This window comes from Neovison vison, chromosome 13 (genome assembly GCF_020171115.1).
Source record: "Neovison vison isolate M4711 chromosome 13, ASM_NN_V1, whole genome shotgun sequence".
Taxonomy (NCBI): domain Eukaryota; kingdom Metazoa; phylum Chordata; class Mammalia; order Carnivora; family Mustelidae; genus Neogale; species Neogale vison.
Window position 1 is genome coordinate 106905489 of NC_058103.1, and position 13009 is coordinate 106918497.

At 56.7% G+C, this 13009-nt stretch overlaps 1 protein-coding gene across 1 annotated transcript in view; it reads right to left on the bottom strand.

The window, feature by feature from the left end:
• Positions 1–235: 235 nt before the first annotated feature.
• Positions 236–13009, bottom strand: part of IGDCC3 (immunoglobulin superfamily DCC subclass member 3) — a 42600-nt gene continuing 29826 nt past the window's right edge. The window contains exons 3-14 of the mRNA XM_044230714.1: positions 8851–8995; positions 8404–8534; positions 7864–8001; positions 6427–6585; positions 5078–5243; positions 4539–4786; positions 4193–4357; positions 3737–3928; positions 3477–3581; positions 2827–2965; positions 2463–2682; positions 236–2207 (exon numbers count right to left, since the gene is read on the bottom strand). Coding sequence (XP_044086649.1) covers positions 1986–2207; positions 2463–2682; positions 2827–2965; positions 3477–3581; positions 3737–3928; positions 4193–4357; positions 4539–4786; positions 5078–5243; positions 6427–6585; positions 7864–8001; positions 8404–8534; positions 8851–8995 — 2030 coding nt within the window. The 3' untranslated portion in view covers positions 236–1985. The remainder of the gene's footprint in view (positions 2208–2462; positions 2683–2826; positions 2966–3476; positions 3582–3736; positions 3929–4192; positions 4358–4538; positions 4787–5077; positions 5244–6426; positions 6586–7863; positions 8002–8403; positions 8535–8850; positions 8996–13009) is intronic.

Consider the following 13009-nt stretch of genomic DNA (forward strand, 5'->3'; position numbering starts at 1 on the left):
AGGAGGTATAGAAGGTATACCCAGAAAGGTTGTGGGGACCCAAGGACACTCCCTCCATGTGGAGGCCAGGGTGCATGGTGCCTGTAAGTGGTACACAGGGAGTAGCTGTTATTCTGGGCTCTGGCTCTGGGAGGGTCAGCCTGCCCCACCATGGGCCACCCTAATCCCAGCACTCCCACCCTTCCCCAGGACCTGACACAGCCATCAAAAAACTCAAGGTTCACTTTGGCAACAGGACTTTATTCAGTCAAAATGAGTCGAGTGTGACAAAAGTCAGGTCAAGTCAGGCCAGGCGGTTCCAACCCCAGACCACTCTTCCCATGGGAGAGGGGGTTTCCAGGATGCCGGGGGTGCCGAGAGGCCAATGCAGGGACAGAGGGGGTACTGTGTGGGAGTTTTGAGGGCCTTTGGCACAGGCCCACCATTTGAGAGAAGGGGAAGACTGCCCTTTCCGAATCCACACGGACATGATGCCAGTCTTCTAGGAAAACACCACAAATTCTACCTTCTTCATCTAATTAACTAAACTTGGGGGAGGAGGGTTCCCTAGAGGGTTAGGGATCAGGGACTTTATGGTCTAATCTCAGACTTAAGGAATACACTTATTTTTTTTTTTTCTCCTTTAAAAAAAAGTTTTCCTTCTATTTAAAAAAATGAGTTAACCAAAAATAGGTCTTTGTTTCCTTTTTTTTTTTCCTTCCTACCTTAAGTATTTCAAAAAACACCACAACAGAAAAGAGAAACAAGAAGTCACAAGAACATAAATCTTTAAACACACCTTGTATAAAAATATCTTCCAGCCACATCTGCTGACAGTGGTCGTTCCACTGTCCAGGGGTTGGGTCAGGCCGGCTGTGTCCCATGGGCTAGAGGGCCAGGCCACGTCTGCCAGGGAACCTCCCGACCCAACACCCACACACAGCGGTCACACACACAGAACATTCCAGAGGACAGTCTGCTCCAAGGGCTCTGGGGCCGGACGGGATAGGAGGCAGGCTTCAGGGCAACACCCCACCCTCGGAAGGCCCAGGCAGGGAGCCGGCTGTGGGGATCCCAGTCAAGATCAGTTGGCTGAGAAGGTCGAAACCGGAGCGGGCAGAGGAGACAGGGCAAAGCGGTGGCAGCAGCCTGCTGGATGGTGTGTGGAGCGACAGACGTCAAGGAACACATTTCCTCTCATTTTTGGCTTTTTTTTTTTTTTTTTCACATTTTCTTTGACTAATTCCATCTTTATTTCTGTAGGTCCTGAGAGGCCCACCATTGGTGACTTAGCCTCTGGCCTCCTCTCTCGGGGAGGGGTAGAAGGTCTCGGGCAGGAAGAGGAGCCAGGAGGAGGGTCCAGTGATACAACACAGGCCCGGAGAGCTGGCGAGCCTTGAGGTAGATGTTTTCTTTCACACCTGGAAATGGGGAAGTGCTTTTTTTTTTTTCTTTTTCTTTTTTTTTTTTTTCAATTCTGGATAATAATCTGGGGAAAGAGAGGGGATGCCCCTATAGGGGCTTGAGGTAGGAATGCATTTGGGGCTTTGTGGGGTGGGGGTGCTGAGGCCACAGCCCAGCTCCCTCAAGAACATTCATTCCGGCTGAGGTAGGTACTGAAAGCCAAATAGCAAAAATCCATCCTGAGAAAACAAGGTCGGTGGAGGGTGACAGTGTCAGGGGCCCAGCCACGGCAAGGGCGTGTTTTTGGAGTCTAATTCATCTTTCTTGCTTTTCTTTAAAGGAAAACATTAGTTCAGTTCCATGTCATGTGGATATGAGGCAGAGGTGAGCGGGGACATTAGTCCAAGGGAGAGGTTCCTGCAGGAACCCCTCCAGGTCCTGGGGCGGGGAATCCCTGCTGAGGCTACTTTTAGGTCTTGACCCCCTAAGGGTGTCAGGACAGAAATGCTGGGAAGCCCCATCCGAGTCCCACATGACAGGAGAAATCTTGCCTTTGACCTGAGAATGGGGGGTTGCCCCCTCCAGAGCCTGCCAGACACTGGCTACTGTCCCGAGCGAGCTGGCTGGGCAGCTGGTGCCAGGGGAGGCCGGGTAGCCTGTCCTTCACCGAGGCGGCCATGGCCTACGTCCTGGGGTGGCAGGGAGGCTGCAGGGCCTGCGCTGGGGTCCTTGGCTTCTGACACCATCTCCTCCAGAAGGCTGAATCCCTCAAGTGGCAGCACAGAGAACTGGGTCTCCTCACACAGGGCAGGGTCCCCGGGATCCTGCTGGGGAAAAAGCCAGTCCCACCAGCATCAGCATGAGGGTCAGAGCCCAAAGCCCCCAGCTAGAGGGTCAGGCCCTGCCCCCAATCCCACTCGGAACTCTGGGCCACCATGCCTGGTTCAGGCACTCAGAGAGCAGCACTGGCCCAAGCTCTGTACCTGGAACTTAGTGAAGGCCAGTGACCCTGGCTTATGAGCAAGGTGAAGGGAGGGCAGGACTGGGAGGTAGTCTGAACCTGGGGTGGGGGCACTCACCATGGGTCTGGGGCCAGGTCTGGAGTCTGGCCGCCCTGCTGCCCCAGTTGGGGGGAACAGCTGTTCCAGTTCTTTCAAGTCCACACGCTTCTTATCTCGGCCCAGCTGGCCCTGCTCTCCCTGGCCCGCCCCATTCAGTGCCAGGATGCTAGGATCCCTTGGGCTCCGGGGGCCCTGAGGAGGGGAGAGCTGGTTTTCTACATCCTTACACAAGAGGACCCTAAGGGGTGAGCCAAGAATTAGGAGGAGGTTTTGTGGGGGGGGGGGAGCAAAAACAGAAGGCCGGACACAGTGAGCTCCAACTCTGCTTTCCCTGCGCCAAGGCCTTCTCTGGGCTACCCCCACCCTCCTGCCTGGGACCCACCTGCCCCTTTGGCCGAACAGGAGGAAGAGGACACAGAAGATGATGCAGGTGACCCCGATGTGGATGCCGATGACGATGCCTGTGGTGGACGTCTGGTTACTGGGCTCCTCCTTCCGGCAGTCGCACGGTGGGCTCAGGGCTACGGGCAGGGGAAGGGAGGGAGCTGTGGCTCTCTGGCCCGAAGCCCCTGTGGACACCCAGGCCTCTGGGGGCGCCTCCTTCCTCAGCTGTACCTGCCTCCATGTCTACATCCCCTTTGCCCTTGGGAACCCAGCCCAACTTTTTTTGGGTCTCTTTACAAGTTACTGAGTACTAACTTTGTGCCCAATACTGGGAATAACACTTTACACCATTGATGAAAGGACCATTTGATCCTTACCATGGCTTTATAAAGTATAAAGTCCCTGTTTTATAGAGGACAAAACTGGGGCTCAGAGAGGTTAAATAACTTGCCCACGGTCACACAGCTAGAATGTCATACCGTCGAATCTCAAACTCAGCTCTGGGCCCTTGTTCTCAAGGGCTCCATGTGCAGTTACACTCTCCCACCTTCCCAGTGTCCCTGTCCCCCTCCACCCCCACCCCCTCCCAGAGCCTGGCCTCCCTTCCTGAGCACCACTTTTGAGCCCCGCAACCCCTCCCCAACCTACCTGTCCTCTCAGAGGCTCCCCTCAAGGACACGAAGCGGACTGTGGCATTGCCCTCCCCGTGCTGGTTGTAGGCAAGCAACTTCACCTCATACACTGTAGTGGGGTCTGAGGGAAAGGCAGTGCTGTGCTGAGTGACCTCCCCAGGCCCCAGTGGCAGCTCTGGTGCAGCAGGGCAACAGAGGTGATCCCCGCGCCCCACCTCCTGGCACCAGGCACTGCACTCCTGCCCGCTCCCCCAGCACGGTCTGTGTCCGGCTCACCAAGCTGGCTGAGGTTGTAGGAGGAGGTGGTTGCAGGCAGCAGGATGGGGCCGGTGAAGGAGGCTCTGCTCGCTGGGCGGTAGAACAGCTTGAAGCCTCCCTCGTGCTGGGCCAGCCGGGGCCACGGCTCCCACAGCAGCTGCAGGGACGAGCTGCCCACGACCCGCACCGACAGCGGGGGAGGGGCGGGGGCTACGGGCAGAGGAGGCTGAGATGTGAGGGGGTGGCCCCCCGGGACCCTGACCCCCACGAGCCTGGTAGTTCCTCTCTGACCCAGGGCCTCTGCTTGCTCAAGGACACCTTTACGTGAAATGGAAAAGGACGCCCCTTCCTCAGGTAGCCCCAGACCCCACTCCGCCTCGGGGCCAGGCTTCCACTGGTGGAGCGGGGTGAGCAAGCTTGCATACACTGTTGCTGATTCCTGGACTGTTAGTATGTGCGGCACCCAGGCCTCACCTTCGCCCAGGGTGCTGGTCAGCACAGGGGCAGAGGCGGAGCTGGCCCCCCTCGGCGTGTAGGCCTTGATGTAGAAGCTGTAGGCAGTGGAGGGCTCAAGGTCGCTCACCAGGTGCTGAAAGGTGCTCTTGCTGACTGCCTCCTGGTACTCCAGCTCCGGAGGGTCTGGGGAGGTGAAGGGTAGGGCAGAGTAAGCCACGTGAGGCAGTCCTACCAGCACTGGTGAGCTGAGGGCATCCAAGGTGCAGGAAGGACAAGGGAGGGAAGGGGTTGGGTCAGGACACTCAGGATTCAAAGGGATGATCAACAGGCACTAAAAAGAAGGGGCTACAGAGTTCCCACTCACCAGCAGCCTTCCTGATGTGCAGGACATAGCCAATAATCTCCTTGGTGTTGACCAGGGGTTCATTCCAGGACACGCGGACCTCAGTGGATGACACGGAGACCGCCTGTACATTGAGGGGGGGGCCAGGCAGCCCCTCAGCCCACAGCACGGTCAGCCTGGCACTGGCCTGGGAGGAGCCAGCACTGTTCTCGGCCACACACTGGTAGATGGCCTCGTCCTCAGGGCCAATTCCAGAAATTGTCAGAGTGCTGCAGGGGGAGGGAGAACCTTAGATCCCTTCCTCCTCCCAGAGGATCCCTGAAGTCTGGCCAGAACACTCCATTTGAGAGATGGAGAAACTGAGCCCCTCCAGAAGGCAAAGAACTTGTCTGAGGTCCCTCTAAGTCAGGGGCAGACCTCAAACTCAAACCCAAGCCTCCGGATCCAATTTAGCTCTCTTTCCCCACAGGAGGGCAGAGCCTGCTCAGGTCATTCATCCAGGCCCCCTTCCCCGCATCTTTCCCTCCATCTTTCCCTGTTCTCACCCCCCACACACATGCCTGTTGTTGTTCTTGAGCCTGACGTGGCCTCCCGGCCCCAGCACCTGTCCGTTCTTCAACCATGTGACATGAGGGGGCGGCTCACCCTGGGCTTGGCAGGTGAACATGGCTGTTGTCCCAGCTGGCCTGGAGATGGACTGGGGGTGCTGGACAAACTCTGCTGGGGCTGGGGGGCAGAGAGAAGCAGGAGCAGCCATGAGGGGTAGGTGGACGGGGACAAGACAGCTGTGAGTGAAGGGATGGGGAGGGTATAGGGACAGGATGGGCTCGTCTTGCACAAGTGTCCAGTCAGATCCTTTGAGAACCCTCCAGGTGGGGCCCGCCCTCCACCCCCTGCCCAGGCTGCAGGAGAGATGACAAGACAAGCTCCATCTCACTGGCCCCAGAGAGGCAGACCCAGGAGAAGACTCCATTTTAATGACTATTTAAAAGACTGACATTTATATCCGAAAGCAATCAAGCTGAGCTCCCTGTTCAGGAAATTGTTAAATAAATAAATGTGCTAATAGGTTTGGCTGCACCTCGAAGGCTGTAATGACGGGGAGATGGATGAGCCTCAGCACCAGCTCCCCTCGCCCCTACATGCAATATCCTCCCCTCCTCCAATCCCAGGCCTCCAGCTTCCATTAACACCCGAGAAATGAAATGCTCCATCACTTTCATTTGGACAGATTAACGGCACATGGAATGCTAAACAAACAGGCATTTAAGTTCCTAATTCCCCTATCTCCCACCCCTTCCCCAGCTCTCTGGGCGGGAACCACCCCAGAAAGCCCCTGAATTTGGGATCCCAGCCCAGTCCATAGGGACAGTTGAGCCCCAACGCAGGAGGATGGACAGGAGGACGTCATCAGCTTCAGAGGCTGACACCCGCCCCTCCCTCTTTGCCCCCTCCCTTTGCATTGGAGATCAGCCGTGTGCGGGGCAGGAGCTAGGGTGTGAGTGTGAGAATGACAAACACCTGAGCGTGCAGGCAGGTGTGAGCGCGCAGGTGCCACATGTTTGTGAAGGAAAACAGGGACACGTTGTGAAGAACACAGGGGTGTAGGAAGCAGGAGATTATAAATGGGAATGACTGGCGGGGGCTGGCGGGGGCTGGGGGGGGTGGATGGCACGGGCACCCAGAGAGGCATGCAGGGGCCCATAACCTAGACAAGACCTGCATCCCCTTCTCAGCACACGCCTTCCTGGAGGAGAGGAGGGAGCTGCCTTTTGGCCTGGAGGCCTGGGGAGGGGCAGAGGCCAGGGTTGGGAGGTGTCCAGGGCCCCGAGCTTGGGCCAGGCTTGGTGATGAAGCCAGGAACGAATGGGGCAGGAGGAGAGGGCTGTGGGGCCGGGGAGCTCCGCACCTTGTACCACCAGCCGGCCCTGCGCTGTTCTCCTCACCCGGGTGCCGGGCCTGTTGGCCGCGCAGACATAGACGCCGGAGTGCTGGACCGTCACATCGGAGATGATAAGATTTCCAGTGCCCAGCACCTGGATGCCCTCCACCCCAATGGGGCGGCCATCTGGGGGTTGGAGGAAGAATGTGGAAGAGGACAAGTGAGGAATGGTCCAGATTGTTTGGCATTCCACCCGTGTTCCAGGGAGCCTTGATCTTTCACTCTGCACCCTTCCTCCCAAGCATCAAGGCATTGTGGAAGAAGCTGGAGCAGCCCTGAAAACTTGCCTAGCAGCAGAGACCTGGGCTCTAATTCTGGCATTTTCACCGATTCGCTGGCAACCTTTAAGTTCCTTCCCCTCAGGGAATTAAGTGGTTTGGATTAGATGGGCGTTTCCCAGCCTGGTTTGTCTCTCTTGAAAATAGTTCCGTGTTCAAATTTTTCATTCCACTTGTGGACTGTCACACTGCCCTTTAATATAAAGGCTCTGAGAAGTCCCACAGCAAAGGGACCTGGTTAAATCTGTTTCCCAAAGTCGTTAGACGTTAGACCACCAAGCCATTCTTTCCTCCCTGTATGCTTTGGGAAGTGTTGGACCAGATGGTCCTTGCAGTGCCTATGGGCTCCTCCTAATGGTGAGGCCACTCTTTCCAGCCTCTCCCAGGGACTGGGCCCTCCCCCCACCCAAGGATCAGATTAGCACAGTCAGAATGCTAGGAGACAGCTCCCCATTCAGGCGCTGAAGTGGTGAAATCTACTCCATTATCCTGCCTGCTGCCCCCTCCTTCCCCGATCACTCAGCTGCTACAATGTGGCACAGTCTCCTTGTGAATGCGACCCCACCCCATCCCCTCCAGACTCTCCTTCCCCTAGTGACCTTTCCGCTCAGACAATGTGGGCCCATCTGCACCCTTTCATTTCTCTCCTTCAGCTGCCTAGGGATTTAGGCTGGGGATTTAGGGGGCCAGGCTAGAGACTGGGGGGCCCGGAGACAGGGTGTGACAACTGGCTGAGATTTTGAGGGGTCTGGAGTTGTACTGCTGGGGAGTACAGCCACGGTAATGAGGGCAGGGCCACGCAGAAGGGAAAGGAACCTGGGGGAAGGAGAGCTGCCGAGGGTTTCTGGAGAGCCCGATGCCAGCAAGGCAGGACTGGCCCAACTGGATGAGGTAACCCAGGGAGCTAAGCCATCCATGCAGGGGGAGGGAGAATGTTGTGGGCAGGCCGACCTCCCCAGTCCTGCCAAGCAGAGGGAAGCTTACCCCTCCATAAGGCCCCAGAGAGCACAGACCCCCATGGAGAACAAACAGGATTCAAAGTCCCCCCCACAGCTGGGTGATGAGACTGGCCTCCTAGGGGGTGGGACAGGGGTGGGAGAGGCAGGGGCTGTAGGACAAGGCTCACCCAGGCGGCTCCAGGACACAATGGGGCGCGGGTTGCCCGTGGCGACACACTCAAGCACAGCGGTCTGGTGCACTGTCAGGGTGAGGTTCTCAGGCCCCACGAGAATCACTGGCTCCTTGTAGGCCCCAGAGCCCGAGCCTGGCAGGAAGAGGCCATGTTTTTTAACTTCAGCTGTGACCCTTCCCACCTCATCCTGCCCACAACATGTGGAGTGGGGAACAAGATCCAGCCCGGACACCAGGTCCTATGGGCCAGAGAGGGATGCTAGGGGTCCTGGGGCCTTGCACACCTCCATCCCACTGCTCCAGTCCCTGCAGGGCCCTCTAGCAATGGGAGAGCCCTGGGGTGAGCAGAGGAAGGGCTTCCCCAGGGAGAGCTGAGCCAGAGAGCGGGCTGCATTCCTCCTGAACCCACCCCCCAGGGAGCACCTCGCTGTGAGTGGAGAAGGTCTCCAGGGCTCAGCTGAACAGGGATTGATCTGAGAGTGAGAAGTCAGGGGGCTGGTGAGGGGCAGAACTAGTCAGAGCAAAAGACCCTCACCTGACACGGTGAGCCTGGCCCCGTGGCTGACCCGGACACTGGCAATATTTGAGGCCACACAGTGGAAGACACCGCTGTCCTCAGCCCGAAGTCCTGTGATCTGCAGGACCCCCTTGGGCAGCAATGTGTACCTGTTTTGAGGCGGGAGGCACAGCTGACCACCAGCACAACCATGGGTACCATCAGTCACAGGGACACTGACATCACAGACACTGCTCGGTCCCCAGGCGCTGTCCCAAAATCACCGTCATCCTCACAGACACACATTGGGACTCTCATGCCAGCCTTGACAACAACCACGCACAGTCCTCATGTATCAATCTACCAGCCTTGAATCTGGGCCATGCTGGCCATCCAGACACTTGATCTCAACATGGCTGCAGAAGCACCACCCTGGAGGCAGCCTGCCTCTCTGTCTTCCCTCCAGTTCTCCCATGAATACCTTACCTCTCGTTGTCCGTGTCAATGGGGACTCTGTTCTTCTCCCACGTGATCAAGGGTTTGGGAAGCCCATGGATTTGGCACTGGAAGCGGGCCACACCACCCTCCTCTCCCACGGTGGCCTGGGGATGCACGTGGAAGTCCGACATGGCTGGTGAAAAGGAAGGACGTGTGTATGGAAGAGGCACACTGCTCAGGGGCCAGGGGCAGAGGGGTGTGGGGGGGTCACAGTCCCATGTTCTGGAGCCTTGGACCTCACCACCCCTGCACCCCGGGGAGGGGGGCTGGGAGTTTTCCTGGAGCTGGCAGACACAGGGCAAAGGCTTGGGGCAGGGAGGACACACCATCACTGACCCTGCCTCCCATCAGAAAAGGCATCTCCCCTGGTATATGGCTGGGACACGCTGAGAAAGGTCTGGACAAAGTGTCAGACAACAAGCCTCTAACAAGGAGATCTTGGGCTGGTGATCCACAAAGTCCCCGTTCCCAAGTCCTACTCCCACTGTTTCAGCTGCTTTTAGACGTATCTTTATGAACTCCCCCTAAGGCATCAAAGGCCTGGGTATTATGCTGCCTGGTTTACAGAATAGGAAATGGAGGTCCAGAGAGGGGAAGTGGTTGGTCCCACGGTGCCCAGCGGGGACACGAGTCATCAGACCCTGCTTACCAGCACCCAGCAGCCCCCCCCTTTTTTTGCCTTTCCTCAGCACCCCCATCCCCAGCTCTGGATCCACAGCGTCAGGATGCACCCCAAGAGGGTGAGAGGGTGGTATATCCATCCAAGGTGACAGCCTCTCAGAATACTGTCAGACCTACAATCTGCATTTCAATGTATCATAAATATTCAGGGACTCCCCTCCCCACCTTTTGGGGATCTGAACTGCTTGAACTCTGGTCTGAAGAGGCTGGGCCAGAGGGGCTATGGTGCACCCCCCACACCCCACTTTTGGGCTAGTTAAGTGTCCCTACCCACCCTCATTCCCACCCATCCCCCACCCACCCCCCACCCGGCAGCCCAGGGAAGGTGCCCCTCCCACGCGGGTTCCCAGCTTCAGCACTGGGGCTGCGATTTCATTAAAATCCACTTTGCTTCAAGTGCGGGAAGGCAGCTCACCATCTGTCCAGGCAGGCAGCCCCTCCCCTCCGGCACTCCATCAACTGGGACAGTTGTCCCCTCCCAGAAGGAGCCCTCCCCTGACAGCAACAGCACTGAGGGCACTGGAGCCCATCCTGGTTCCTACCCCTGGCTCCCTGGTGAGGGTGGGCACACCCCATCTCAGGTCCCCTCAATCCCCCAGCTTGTTCTGGACTCCAGGGCAGCCCCCAAAGGCTGAGCCTTTGTGCCCTTCTTCTCAGAGTCTCTGGGGACTGACTCCTCTGAGGCGCATTCTCCAACTCATTTGCATGCAGTTCATTAAATATAAACATGCATAAACCCCCGCCCGGCCTCCTCCTCCTCCTCAGTCGTGGCCTCCCAGGAGTGCAGCTGATGGGTGTGAGCAGCTCCTTGCACACGTGTGCAGGGCTGTGTTTTCTGGGAGGACGCGGCTGTGCCCACGTATCTGGTCAGCGTGTCCAGGGCTGGATATGCGTGGGGGTTTTGTAGGTCTCAGCTCCCATGTCCCTTTATAAAGTGTGCTTGGGGGAGGGGGCCCTGTCAGAGCAGGAGGTGGGGGCAAGTACCCCGCTAGTGTCCCCATCAGACTTGGTGAGAGGGTCCCTGGAGAGCACTGTGAGGTCAGCCTGCCCTGTCTTGGGCCAAAGGCTGTGTTTGGTCAGTCCTGGGGCTTGCGACAGGGGGGCTGAGGCCCTGCTGGGTGCCCTCTACCACCTCTAGGCCTCAGCCTCCAGGAAGGCAGGGCTGGACATGGGCCTCGGGCGTGGAGAGGGCACCCAGGCTCCTGACTTAGCTGCCTGTACGCCCAGGGCTCTGCCCATTCAGGAGCCAGGGAGCAGCCTGCCCCCTCCTCTCTCCAGCTGGAGAGGAGCTCCAAGTCCCCCAGGGATCTGGGGCGGGGCCTGATGGCTCTGCTGACTACAGATGCCGGCTTATTAAGGAACCGACTCCTTTTGTGTTGCTAGCCCCAGCCTGGGCTCCCTAGGGGCGCCTGGAGTGAGAATTCGGGGAGGAGAGGACTAGGGCTAGAGCTGCTGCTTCACAGGGCGCTGGGGATGGAGAAAAATCTGGCCTCTACCGTCTCACCCCCTCCTCCTCCCCCCAAAACCAAACAAGGACAACAGCACGGGCTGAGTGTGTGGTGGAGGAAAACGCTCAAGCAGGAAGTGGTCACAGGTAAGAAGCCAGCCCAGGACCCACCCTTCACACAGTGGACAACAGGATTCCTAACGGTCCCCTGGGGTCCCCTGGATAAGGCTGAGCCCCCTCTGCCTAGGGCTCTCCCCATTTCCCTCCCACCAGAGCCGCCCCCCTGCCCTCCCTCCCTATCAACGCTACTAACTGCGGCTCTCCCTCCCCACCACCATGTCCTCAAAGGGCAGCTTCGCCTTTAAAAGTACCTGAGAAGCACGAATCTGAAAGCCAACCCCTTCATTTTCTGGAGGGGTCACTGAGCGCAGGCCCTCTGCAGGGGTCCCTTAATTCTCCAGCAACTTTGTCACTTTGTCACTCTCCAAGGGCAGGTAACCCCAGGGTGGACTGCAGTTCAGACCAGCCTCTTCTCTTGGGTTGGGGGTTGGCACCATGTTGCAGGGTGAGGGAAGAGAAGGAGCCTCAGCAAGACAGTCTCTCGGTCCCACCCCTGGCTACACAGATGTGGCCCAGGAGAGGTGGCTGCAGTAGGAGGGGGTGCTCTTCTTGATTTGAGGCTCCTTCTTGCTTCCCCTTCCTCACACCCCTGCCCAGCCCTCCGGGCACCCTGTCTATTCCTTAGATGTCCAAGGGGGGTTGCCCTGAGACAGGGGTGGCAGCGGTCCACTCATCTGTAAACGAAGGGCCCTTCCAACCAGGACTCCCACTGCCTCCAGAAACAGGCTCTTGTCCACCTGCATTCACCCCTCGTTCACAGGCAATTTTTTTTTTTTTCTTTAGCAAATGGGAGAAAGATTCTAGGGGCCACTTGGGCCTCCTCCCACTCTCAGGGTGGGGCAAGTTTGGTTCACAAGTCTGTCTTTTTAACCATCAGAGAAATTCAAATCAAAACCACATTGTTACCACTTTCCACCAGTTAGAATGGCAAAACTCAACAAGGCAAGAAACAAGTGATAGGTTGTGGAGAAAGGGGAAACCTCTTCTTACACTGTCGGTGGGAATGCAAGTTGGTGCGGCCACTTTGGAAAAGTGTGGAAATTCCTTAAGAAATTAAAAATAGAGCTTCCCTATGACCCTGCGATTGCACTCCTGGGTATTTACCCCAAAGATACAGATGTAGTAAAAAGAAGGTCCACATGTACCCCAATGTTCATAGCAGCAATGGCCATAATAGCTGAACTGTGGAAGGAGCTGAGATGCCCTTCAACAGATGAATGGATAAAGATGAAGTTCATAAGCACAACGGAATATTACTCAGCCATCAGAAAGGATGAATACCCAACTTTTACATCAACATGAATAGGACAGGAGGAGATTACGTTAAGTGAAATAAGTCAAGCAGAGAAAGTCAATTATCATATGGTTTCACTTCTTTGTAGAACATAAGGAATAGCATGGAGGACAGTAGGAGACAGGGAAAATAAAGGAGGAGAAATTGGAGTGGGAGACGAACTATGAGAGACTATGGACTCCAGGAAACAAACGGAGGGTTTTAGAAGGGAGGGGAGTGGGGGCTGGGTGAGCCCGGTGATGGGTATTAAGGAGGGCACGGACTGCATGGAGCACTGGGTGTTATACACAAACCAAGAATCATGGAACACTACATCAAAAACTAACGACATGGGCGCCTGGGTGGCTCAGTGGGTTAAGCCGCTGCCTTCGGCTCAGGTCATGATCTCAGGGTCCTGGAATCGAGTCCCACATCGGGCTCTCTGCTCGGCAGGGAGCCTGCTTCCTCCTGTCTCTCTCTGCCTGCCTCTCTGCCTACTTGTGATCTCTCTCTGTCAAATAAATAAATAAAACCTTTAAAAAAAAAAAAAAAAAAAACTAACGACATACTATATGGTGACTAACATAACCAAAAAACCCAACAAGTTTGTTTTTGCCCTGGCTGCT